The sequence below is a fragment of the Miscanthus floridulus genome, chromosome 6 (assembly GCF_019320115.1).
Source record: "Miscanthus floridulus cultivar M001 chromosome 6, ASM1932011v1, whole genome shotgun sequence".
Lineage (NCBI taxonomy): Eukaryota > Viridiplantae > Streptophyta > Magnoliopsida > Poales > Poaceae > Miscanthus > Miscanthus floridulus.
The window spans coordinates 72,690,229-72,703,038 of record NC_089585.1 but is presented as its reverse complement, the minus strand read 5'-3'; the positions used below and the strand labels follow the sequence as shown (position 1 = coordinate 72,703,038).

At 44.0% G+C, this 12,810-nt stretch overlaps 1 protein-coding gene across 1 annotated transcript; it reads left to right on the top strand.

The window, feature by feature from the left end:
- Positions 1-7,650: 7,650 nt before the first annotated feature.
- Positions 7,651-9,975, top strand: LOC136458375 (transcription factor LATE FLOWERING-like). The gene is made up of 2 exons (XM_066458320.1): positions 7,651-8,164; positions 8,405-9,975. Exon 2 carries the CDS (start codon positions 8,421-8,423, stop codon positions 9,771-9,773), a length of 1,353 nt encoding a protein of 450 aa, XP_066314417.1. The 5' UTR covers positions 7,651-8,164; positions 8,405-8,420; the 3' UTR covers positions 9,774-9,975.
- The last annotated feature ends 2,835 nt before the right edge of the window (positions 9,976-12,810 follow it).

Genomic DNA, 12,810 nt, shown 5'->3' with positions numbered 1-12,810 from the left:
CACTTTGACTCCAAATCTTACCGAATTCTTCTCAACGCTACGATTCTTCTTCTGAGATGCTTCGGTTTGTAAACATCGTATGTGATAAATTATGTGAAACCTTCTCAATTTTTTACCACAGCCTCCACGTATGATATCATCACATCATGACAAATCTCATGATTTTCAGACTTCGTTTGATTTTTTTAGAATTTAAAAACCATTTGGCCACACATTCATGGTCGTGTTTCCTGAACAAGATGTTCATTTTTTTTATTTCCCGAGTAAGACCTCACAATGGACTTAATAACATGAATATTATTTTTCTACTCATTTTATTCTATTATTTGAATCATTTGCTGTTCAAATTTGACTTATACTAAAAAATTCCTTGGAATACAATAAATTAATTAAATATAGCAAATAGGTCCAAAAATATACCAAATCTTAACATGGAGTACCACATGTTGTATGTGGATAGCAGAAAAAGTTTCAAGGTCAGAAGAGAGAAAAAACTTGTTTCTTTGCCGAGTGCCAAATAAATACACTCAGCAAATATATTTTTTTGCCGATTGCTAAATAATTACACTCGGCAAACATATTTGTTTGCCGAGTGTATTTGTTTGCCGAGTCTTTCCACTAAGCAAACGTACTAACTGACGGCACACGGACTAACGGTTATCCACGTAGCGGTTCTTTACCGAGTGCCTAGCTTTTGCCGAGTGTTTTTTTTTCTGATTTGCCGAGTGCCAAATTTTGCCAAGTGTTTTTTGTTTTTTTTATCGAGTACAATTATTTTGCCGAGTGCTTTTTTAAAACACTCAGCAAAAAAAGCTCCTTTACCGAGTGTTCGATATAATACACTCGGTAAACAATCTTGCACTCAGCAAACACCCAGTCTCCAGTAGTGCACGCATACAGCGTACTTTGAACGGAATTTTACGATAGTGATTGCAACAGGGCAGACTAGTAAAGATCACTTAAAATACTCGTTCAGTTGTAAAATAGTGAGGAAAACATTTTATACTCTCCCTCTTCAACGACAACTGCACTTGCATTCCACCCAGCTCGTCTCTTTGCCTGTGGCGCACACAGACCATTATTCCTTTCTTATCTGGTGTCCAAGGCTGCGCCACACAAACTCGCTCTCCATGGCAACATGCTCCAAACTTGTCTACTACTCAGTACTCACAAGATATATGCCGCTACTTACTGTGTGCATTCTGTACATATATAAAAAAATGTGCGCCTACAAATGCAAATCTCACTCTTGGGTCTTTCTCGTTGGTGTATGCACGCACATGTACTGCTGTCTGCAGACTAGCTAGCAGCTGTATAGCTGCAGTTAGTTATTAGACGTCCAGTTACTAATTAACCACTGACCATGACACTGTTTGAATCATATCAGACGTTAGGCGGCTCCAAATGAAAGCAGCGCAGCAGCCTCTTTGTGCATTGTTGTTTTCTCTCTTGTCATCACGTTCTTCCCTGGCTGGAGAGCTAGCAAACATTACAACAATGTGATAAATAAATGGCCAAGGCAACATTGTCCGATCCTTCTTGTCTAATTCTCCATTGGCGGTTTCCTTTGTCTCCTCAATTAATCACAGGTCTGCCACGCGTTTTATTATTAATTTGATTGACTAGTAAGTCATTCTTTATCAATGAATCACTGAATCTATAGTGAAGTACAGGGAATGAACCTACTCAATCAATCGATTATTCTTGGAAGAATAGACAATTATATTTAATTTGAGGAATTTTGCAGCGAGCTATTTAGTCGCAAGTTATTGGCAAATTGATAATTGTTCAAACAACAAGAAACACTTGTGCTTGGTTGGGGCATATTTTGCAATGATATATGCCATCGTGTTTTCTTTAACTACGAAAAGCCGCTACATAATAAAATGGATCAAAACTCATCCGAGTCATCACTGAAGTCAATTTGAGAAATGGTTGGAGAAATATAATTGTTTTTACTGTAGCATCACATTGTTAAATCACGTATACCATAGTTATATAGAGAGGCAGTACAACGCAAGGATAGAACTATAGCAGAGGACGAAGGAACGACTCCCATCGATCCGAATAAACGACAGTACTGGAACGAAGTTACATCATGGGAGCAGCATGTGTCATTGTCATACGGCCAAGGCCAGGCTGACACTTATAGATAGATACTAAGATGAGATAGGTAGGAGTATATAATAACTTATTTTGTTGAGGCTGGAAAGTGGACCCCTTCCATTATCTAAAAAAAATAACTCATTTTATGGCTACAAAAATTTCTTTTGATTACCTCTGTGTTATTATACCGCATATGTGATACAAGTGTTATTATACCGCATATGTGATTACCTCTGTGCTGTGTCACCTCCGTTTTCTCTATCCCGTCGTCGACGTGTCATCGGCGCTAGGAGAGCATGTCTCTAAAGCCTATATCCCCTCATGTCCCTGCATAGGGTATTGTATCATATTTTTGGGAAGCACTGTTGCGACCGCTAACGCTGACTTCTCCATGGCAGTGTTCCGGGTCTCCATGGATGATCTACTTCTACTTTTGCACTATCTCTAGTGCCGACAGCCCCACTATAAAAATGTTCCTACTTTTCTGTTACTGGCATTATTAGTGAGTTTGAGTTACCTCAAATCATAGTGCTAGAGTCTTTGGTTTGCGATCTAGTAGAATATGTATCTAGGATAAGTTTGATTTTGTTGAATCACACACATAGTGTTGTTGTTCTTTTTCTCAGTACCAGAATTAATTTATTCATCACTAAATTGCTGTTATTTCCAACAACGTGTACGTATATCTATCAAGGACCACGCACGGACGGCACGAAAGATCCAGGCCGTCAACGCCAACCGGCGACAGGCCGCGGGCATCCATCCATGGATGATCTGCACCTCTGCTCGCTCGCTGAGTCGCTGATGGAGTATTTACGTTACGAATGTTTAGCTGCGCGCCCTACCCTACCACCGTCCCGGCCATGCATGCACCATCACCGGCCGGGTTCCGGCCGAGATGACAGCTAGCTCCGGCCGGTTTCCATATGGTGCTCTAGCAGACTAGCACTATCACCATGTGTCAGGAGGATACATGCATGCCAGTCACAAATACTGCCACCTACTCGCATGCTTTCAGTATAGTACTAGTAGCTACTACCTGCACTGTCGACTGCCGGAAACCGGATGTTTACCGAGTGCTAAAATATTTACAAAATATTTACAAAGTGACGTAACAAAAAAAACACTCGGCAAAATAATTGTACTCGACAAAAGAGAAAAAAAACACTCGACAAAATTTAGCATTCGGCAAACTAGAAAGAAAACACTCGACAAAAGATAGGCACTCGGCAAAGATAAGTTTGCCGAGTGCCGTGATCTGACCACTTGGCAAACTTAGATGATAGCTACAGTGCCGCTTCCGCCTCACAGACTCATAATCCTGTTCATCTACAGTAAACCATCCCTGGCCGTCCGATCCTTTCTTCCTACGCTGGATGCCCGCCACGCTCCTGTGCGTCCGCTGCACCCCGCCTGCTTCCTTCGCTCGGCCTTATCCTTTCCCCCGACCTACCGACGGCCATATCCCTTCCCCAGACCCACCGACGCCCACCAAAAAATCCCCGCCGCAGTGGGAGGCGCTAGGCGCGTCCGCCCCCGCGCGTTGTAGGCGGACAGCCTGGCGCCACTCTCTGGCTGGGCGACGTAGCGCAGCCGCACGGACGCACGCCGGCGGTGCCCGCCTCCCGGTGCGGCGCGGTGCGGGCGACCCTCACCGGTGGCCCCACAGCACCTGGCCCCCGTCGCGTCGCCTGACGCGCCCTCTCCTGACACGTCCATGCTCCCGACCACGGAACTCCACCCTAGGTTCAAGAACGGCAGGGGAGCGGAACGGGAGCACCCTTTGGTGCACGCGACCTCGAATGCGTCGGATCAGTTGGTGTGCCCACGAATTGTGAGTCCAACCTTCTCTGTCTTTGCCTCTCTAGACGGATTTGATTCGATTCGATCTATCTGTCTCAGACACGACCTCTGATGGTGCAGACCATTTGGTGTTCGCCTCCAACTGCGACTCTAACCTTCACTCTTTGGCCCCGTTCGCTTGTCTTAAAAATGGCTTGTTCGGCTTTTTTTTCAGCCGGAACAGTGTTTTTCTCTCACAATAATTCAGCCGGAACAGTTTTTTTCAGCCAGTTTCAGCCAAGTTTCAGACCAGCGAACGAGGCCACCTCCGATGTAGCATGGACTTGCCTACCTGCAGAGGCGAGGCCGGCATGGTCCCCAACGGCAAGGTGCGCGGCTGGTGCCCACTTGGTCGTCATGGGAGTTGGGGAAGAAGCTGTCATGGAGAAGAAGACTGGTGGCGGTGGCGGTGGCGGTGGCGGCGGGGCGAGGCGGCGCCGGTGGGTTTTTTTTTATATTTTTTGAAATATTTTTTGCCGAGTATAGGATTTAGCATTCGGCAACGTCTTTGCCGAGTGCTCGATAAAAAACGCTCACCAAAGACAGCTTTGACGAGTCTGTATTTGCCGAGTGCCATTTACCGAGTGCAACACTCGCAAAGTCTTTGTCAAGTGTTTTTTTTTTATCTTCGCCGTGTACAGTGGGCACACGACGAACCTATGCATTCCGCTAGTGGTCGTCGTAGCCAATAACGGCCCTGGCCGATGATGAGCTAATGTGCGTCCATCGTGCGTGCATGCATACGTTTCAGCGATCGGTTCTAGCTAGCCTTGTACGCTAGCAACACATCAGCACCCTGTGGCCTGACGGGGGTAAATCTCTATGCAGAGCACGCAGCTGCAGCGCACACATACATGCATGCATAAAAGTGCCCAAAGTTAAAGCTGTCAGGCATACAGTAATAAATACTGTAAGGGGTAGTAGTAATTTGAGGTAACTAAGTAAAAAAAATCTATTACGTCATTTTGGACGAGCCTGGGTCAAACATTATAAAAATATTAATTATGAATAACTTTTTAGTTATTAAGTTTGGAAATATAAAAACCATACGAATAGATTTGATCTTGAAAAATATTTTCATAAAAATATACATATATCACTTTTCAATAAATGTTTTTATAAAAATAAGAAGTCAAAGTTATGCTATGGAGACAGTAGTTGCTGTCTAAAATGACTTAAATTGCCAGTATGGAGGGAGTATTCAATTTGTTGGTATTACCACTCTTTTAATTTTAGTTCCCTTTTCATTCTTTTTCTCCGTGCAAAATAAACAGTACAATATATATAGGAGGGTACATGTATATTATATGGTTGTACATTGCTTTTCTTGGCTCCCTCTTTGACATGAGAGTATATATACTGCATAGTATAGGAGACAAGGAGCAGTGGTGCTCATGAGCTCCCCTCTCCCCGTGCATGCATGCAAGATATATACTCCTGTAGCTCAAATTAAAAAAAAGGAACATTTGGTACACTTTGATCAATCCCTTTCTCGATCGCACTTAATCATAATGAAATCATGGCGTTGCAACTGGATAGATGCGCCAAATTAATTAATACTACTACCAGTCTTTTGCCTCTCTTTATTAGTCGTCTCTCTACATATATATCTTCGTGACGTACTGTTACAAGTATGATTCAAGTTAGTTAAAGTAATCCAAGCAGCAGATCCCTGCCCTGCTATTCTTTTCTGATGATATATGGGATTATTGGAGTACAGATATAGTAGCGTGCATGTCCCTCGGCTCTCTCCCTACTAACAAAGATGGTTGTTAGTTGTACACTTGTACTCCCTCTCACAAAAGGAATGTGTCTTTTTAGGCTGTTTGAAGTAAACACGTTTAAATTTCGAACACCATCTTGTTCAATATTTTGATTGAATGCTTTAAAGATGGTATTATATATAGTTATATTCCTATTTGAGAATGGATATATTCCATGATGGTTATTAGTTGAGCCTAACTCTAGAAGTATAGCTAAGGAAAAATCTATAGATCTGCTATTGGAATAAATAGCTTCCGAAGCAACTGTAATTGCTCCCACAAAAATCATGTAGTCATATATATTATAAGGTAACACTAAAAGTAACTGCTTGAAATTATTAATGGCCACTAAAGAGTTTTTGGATAAATATTATTTTTATCTCCAATGGCTAGTGGTGTTGGAGCTAACCGGGTGCAACAGTGCAGCGTTCCATGTAGGATGATAGACAAAGTTGAGTTGAAAATAAAAGTTTGAACCCGAAATACACTTTGATAGTTTATGGATGAAATTGAGCACAAAATGCAAAGTTTGAGGACTAAAACAATCATCTTCGTAGTTCTGGGATAAAATTGAGCTTAAAAGTAGAGTTTGAAGACTAAAACGATCATTTTGAAACTATAAGGACGAAATTGAGCCTCCAGTAATAGTTCAGGAACCAAAAACAACTATTCTACCAATATATTTTGACTAATTAGTTGTCAGGGTCCAAAGGCATCTCTTTCATGACTTAAGGGAGAAAATAGACTTATACAATCGTATATGATTGTAGATTATAAGTCAGAATCATATTTCTTTTTTCACACCAAATCATTCGAATCAACGAGCAGTAAATAATTGAGTCCTGCCTGCCCCTATCTATTTAATGTCTAGGGGTCTCTCTAGAGTAGTAGCTCGCTAGGCAGCGAGTAGAACTGTGCTGACTGCCGTGTTAAAGGGAGGCCCTAGCTAGGTATAGCTAAGCCTAGAGCTTATCTTTCATAACTTAGTTATTGAGGCCATTAATTAGAGGTGCATACCAAAGTGAGTGAGGCCATATTTAGGCCCGTTTAGATGCAAGCCAAAAACCAAAATTTTTTAAGATTTCCCGTCACATCAAATCTTGCGGCACATACATGAAGTACTAAATGTAGACGAAAAAAAAACTAATTACACAGTTAGCCGAGAAATCGTGAGACGAATCTTTTAAGCCTAAATAGTCCATAATTGGACATTTTTTGCCAAATACAAACGAAAGTGCTACAGTAACCAAAAACCAAAAAAAACCGGAACTAAACGGGGCCTTAAATCGATACGTAAAGTTTTGGGATATTACCTGGAATGTTTGATACTAATAAAAAAATAAATTACAGAATTCGTCAGTAAATCGTGAGATAAATTTATTAAGCTTAATTAATCTATCATTAGCACATGTTTTACTGTAGCACCATGTTGTCAAATCATGGACTAATTAGGCTTAAAAGATTCATCTCGAAAAGTAGTCGCAATCAGTGCAATTAGTTATTTTTTAATTTATATTTAATACTCTATGCATGTGTCCAAATATTCGATAAGATACAGTGTAAATTTTTTGGGAGGAACTAAACAACGCTAGATACTACAGCTAAAGGCCGGGGCAGGCAGGCAGCCATATGCTGATGAAGCGTAAATTTTTGGGGAGGAACTAAACAACGCTAGATACTACAGCTAAAGGCCGGGGCAGGCAGGCAGCCATATGCTGATGAAGCTAAGCTTAGCTAGATGCGTGTGTGCATCTATCTATCACTGCACAAAGTGTCAAGTGTGCATAGTGAGGGACCATGTACTCTACTGTCGTAAGTGTGTAGTACATGATTTTTTTTTTGGAAAAAAAGTAAGTGTGTGCATGTAGCTATGTAGTCCCCCTCCGGCCTCCCTCCCTCCCTCCCATCCATATACGGAGTATGCTTATGCAAATGCACACACATCTATCTATCCACCCTAGCTATTCCGTTGGTTGCATACTTTTCCTCCCTGCAGCCTTTTGCTACTGCATACATACACACACAGGAGAGAGAGAGAGATGTTTAAATTGCTCCCACATAGCAAATGCAAATCCAAAAGTTGAGCCCTGTGTAGCTCGCCGCAGGCAGGCATCTTCTTGTCCTGTTGCTCTTTTCCTTGATCCATCCATGGACCATGGTGCTTTTGCAGCTGCAGCAGGGCTCCCCTGCCTCCACATCTATCCACTCCTATAGCGGTTAGTAGTGCATGAATGCTCCTTCTGCACCTCGCTTGCCATAGCTTGCATCAGCACCAGCAGCTACTAGCTAGCTGCAGCTCGACCGCGCTCGCGCGAGTACACTAATAGATGAACAGTGCAGTGAAAGTGTAGTGGCAGCCATCCCCACCACACTGCTGCCTCCTAGCTACTCATCATCACCACCTTCATCAGACCTGCAACAGAGCTAGCTTTGCGTCGAGCATTAATCAAGAGGTATGTACTGTACGTTGTTGCAATAACATTTCTTTCATATATACTGGTGTTACGCATGCCATGCATTTGTGCAAGTTCTTCATCATCCATTTAATGCATGGCGTCTCGATCGATCTGTGGCCACCACACACGCACAACTTTCTTCTTCCATCCATGCATATACTCACATCATCATGTGCTTCCTGATCAGATCAGCTAACTTGTAAGTATATATCACGCCGATCCATTGTTTCTCCGTAGGTCTGATTCTTCCAAGATGGATCATAACTTCAGCGATATGATCCTGCGCGAGAGCGCATGGAGCGGCGGCGTGGGTGCCGGCGACGGCGGAGCCGTCTTGCTGCCGGCGGAGGTGGTGGGGAACGTCGTCGAAGGCGGGAGCGGCATGACGGTACTGGAGAGGCTGGTGCTCGACGAGGCGCTGGCTGCGGCGATCCTGGAGCTGCAGGGCAGCATCGTCCAGCAGGCGCCCGCCTGCGCCGGCAAGGCGGTACCGGCGGCCGGTGGTGGCGTGGTTGGGGAGGCCGCTGTCGCCTTCCCCTCGATGGCGATGGTAACGCCAACGCCCGCCTACGCGGACGTCGACGCGGATGTCCTGCAGCGACAGCAGCATCGCCATCGCCATCAGGGCGCGATGGGGATGCCTCCCGACTACGACCACACACCAGCAACAGCTGCTGTGCCGGCCGCGTTCACAGCCACCGCGGTTGACAGCGGAGGCAACAACGGCCTCGTCGTCGGACGATCGCCGCCGGTCTTCTCCGCCAGCAACGAGACCACAGTTACGGCGGCGGCCGTGACCGCGACGACGAGCCTCAGTTGTGAACAAGGCGGCGGAGGCGGTGCCGGTGGTGGCAAAAGGCAACGCCAGCCCAACAGGAAGAGGAAGGCCACCGCCGAGCGGTCACCCGTGGCGGCGGCGGCAGCACAGGAGACCACCCTGTGCAGCCTCCTGGCGTCCAGTACCACCACCGCGGGCGAAGGCGGCATCCAGATCGCCTTCAGCACGAGCGCCGCCAAGAGAGCAGCGAAGCCGTCGTCGCTGAGCAGCAGCGGCTCGTCGAGCATCAGCTTCGACGGCCGGAACAACCCCGCGGGCAACGGCGGCGTCGACAACCCCGTGTACGAGCCGGACACGGAGGCGCTGGCGCAGGTGAAGGAGATGATCTACTGCGCGGCGGCGATGCGCCCGGTCTCCCTCGGTTCCGAGGACGCCGGCGAGCGCCCGCGCCGGCGCAACGTGCGCATATCGTCCGACCCGCAGACGGTGGCGGCGCGGCAGCGGCGGGAGCGCATCAGCGAGCGCCTCCGCGTGCTGCAGAAGCTCGTCCCGGGCGGCGCCAAGATGGACACTGCCTCCATGCTGGACGAGGCCGCCAACTACCTCCGCTTCCTCAAGTCACAGGTCCGGGAGCTGCAAACCCTAGACCGCCGGAACTACGGTGCCACTGCGAATAATGCCAACGACGCTGCCGCCACCATGGCTGCTGCTGGGTCACTGATGAGTTACAACAATGGCAACGGTGCCATGCCCTTCGCCTTCCCGGCAGCAGGCGAAACCCTGCGAGGAGCAGGAGGTGTTGATCGACCAGCTGATTTAGTCATTTAGTTGGATGATGATAGATTTGTAACACGCATGCATGTTGTTGTTAACCCTTTTTTCATGCTCGCCCAATGTGCATGAGACCATCCATCTTCTATGATGTTTTCATCATTATTAGCTCAAAGACTAGGTAGATGATGATGATCATATATCGATGATGGAACCAATCAAATGCAAGGATGATGATGCAAACATGGCTTAATATTAATTACCCTAGTTCATTATATAAACTCTGTTTTCCTTATTTCATCATTATTAGCTCAAAGACTAGGTAGATGATGATGATCATATCGATGATGGAACCAATCAAATGCAAGGATGATGATGCAAACATGGCTTAATATTAATTACCCTAGTTCATTATATAAACTATGTTTTCCTTATAATAAGGAGAAAAATATCACAGTTTGAAAATCAGTAAGCCTAATGCATGTGCAGCATGTCTTCAAACATGATTTGGAGATTAATGAATAAACTAAAATCCTTTTTCGCCGAGCACAAGGAAAAGGTCTTGGAAAGTTTGCCCCTTTTTCGAACCAGCTTTTCTAGGGTTATCGAGTCTAAGCAACAGCTTAGTCGTCTCCATCTTTTCATGTGCGTGCATGAATCCATGCAAAGCTGCATATGCTTTCCAGTGCGTGTGTGCTAGCAAGTGCTCAAGCTTTCCAAGTCCCGATCCAAATGGTGATGTGAGGAGATGAGATGAAAGAGGTCAGGTCGTACTTGCAACTCTCCAAACACCATCATGGCACCTTTCTAACACGCATTATTATTAAGCTGAAGCTACTGCTGCTCTTTGCCTGTGATGATCTTATTATTTGTGCATGCGTGCGTGCGTGCTAAAACCCTAGCAGCAAAGGTGATTCAAGGTTATGATAGGGCTATCATTGCTCGCTTTCCCGGCGTCGTCGTCGATCGGAGGGAAGGCATCAGAAAAGCAAAAGCAACGACGATAAAGCTAATGCTAATGGTATTTTAATGCCGTCGCCGAGGCGAGGAGGACGACGAGGACGACGGAGCCTCGTGTCATGGCGACGCCGCCGATGCCGGCACCGGTGCCGGTGCGTCGAGCCCCACCGGTCAGGGCCGGCCGGGGTGAGCTTTTTAGACAGGCCTGCCTGGGCAAGCTGCAGACGGAGAGGCACACAGACACGCACACTGCATCAAAAGGGATGTAAAGGAATCATTCCCTTCCCCTTTTCTTTCAATCCAGTGCTTTTGTTTAAAAGGCAAGAAGAACGAGCGGGCCGGCCTGCCTTTTGCTCTCATCGGGCAGCGTGTCAACAATTCTTGATAGGATGCTGAATCTTAATTAATCGGATTCGTTCTTCTGTTTTTCCTTATTTCATTGATTATTTGGTTATTACCATGGTGACTTTAGCTTTGATTTGTAGGGTTAATTCTAAATAAAGATGAGAGAGACGTTATGGGCACTAGTACAGAAACAAACTGTACTTCCGGTTGGGAAACCCTTCAGTCCCGGTTTCCTAATCGGGAGCACGAATCCAGAACTAAAGGGCTCCTCCTGTAATCCCGGTTTCTCGCCCGGGACTAAAGGTCGGTTGGTAATACCAACCGGGGCTAAAGAGGCCTCCCGGCCTGGCCACGTGGGCCGACCATTACCAACCGGGACTAAAGGTTTTCTTTTTTTTTTCTTTTTTTGTTTCTATTTTCAATTGATGATTCGTTTTGGTTTTTGAATAGGTTTTCTAATACACATTCTACGCTGCTAATAATATACGTATTCTACACGCTTATAATATTCGAACATTTTGTACAAACTAAAGTATGAAACTAACGTATATATTACATGCATGTACATATATTGTACGTTATTATATGTATATATATATATATATATTACAAATAAAGCTTGCATTGTATATTCTATCATATCCTTGGGATAACAAATTCACTCCATTTGGTTTGGCTTCCATGTTTCGTTCACGTCATTATAGAACTCGTCGGCAGGGTTTAAGACTTGGTCATTAAGAAATCTTGCTATGGTCTCTTGAATTACTTTCAGTTGGTCACGTCGTATAACTTTTTCCTTCAACCATAGAGTCTTCAATAAAAGTTAAAGGAAAAGTGTGTGTGTGTGTGTTGATCACGTGATTACTTATATATATGAGCAATAAAAGAAATTATGAATATATGAATATATTTATATAACGTACTTTGAGAATCTCTTCAGGAGTTCTTTTTGAGTATGCCATGATGAACTCACAAATATAGTATCCGCAGTAGTTGGTCCCTTGTTCTTGCCTCAGAACCCACTTTTACGAGAAAAAAGATCCGGTGAATTGAAAGCATGCATGGCGTTAATTGAATTATATATATATATATATATATATATATATATATATATATATATATAAATGTAGCTAGTACTTACTTTGTGTGCGATTGCATCCAGTGGCGCTTTGCAATGTTTCATGTGGTGTTCCTCAATAAAACTTTTCCAAACACTGCGCCCAATAAAATAAAAAATTAATTTAGCCTTTAATAATTATTATAGTTAAGAGATCGGGGTATATATAGTTGCTAGAGAGACTAAATTACCATTGGATAATATCTATCATGCCTTGGTACTCTGTTTGCTCTTTTCTTAACGAGTCTAAGATGCTCGACCGACTATTGGCCATATATATATATATATATATATATATATATATATATATATATATATATATATATATATATATATATATGGGATATAGCTTAGCTAGTAAGCAAATAATTGAACAAATGTCCATATGATCGACATTAATTATTTAACACTCACTTGAAGTTGTAGGGGAACAGTATGACCTTGTTTTGTTGGTTCACTAAGAACCTCATGAGATTTTTCTCGAGTTCAGCTTTCCATTCAGGCGGGGGATTATGGTGTTTGAATACGACATTTTGATCAATGAAACCAACATCATTATCCTTTCTTTTTCTGAGTTCTCATCTCATATCTGCATATATAAAAATATAGTGTGAGGATATATAATTTATATATATACATGTAGCTTTATATATATACACTTTAATAGTAGAA

Coding starts and splice junctions, on each gene's coding strand:
- LOC136458375 (XM_066458320.1), top strand. CDS start 8,421: ATGGATCATAACTTCAGCGATATGATCCTGCGCGAGAGCGCATGGAGC.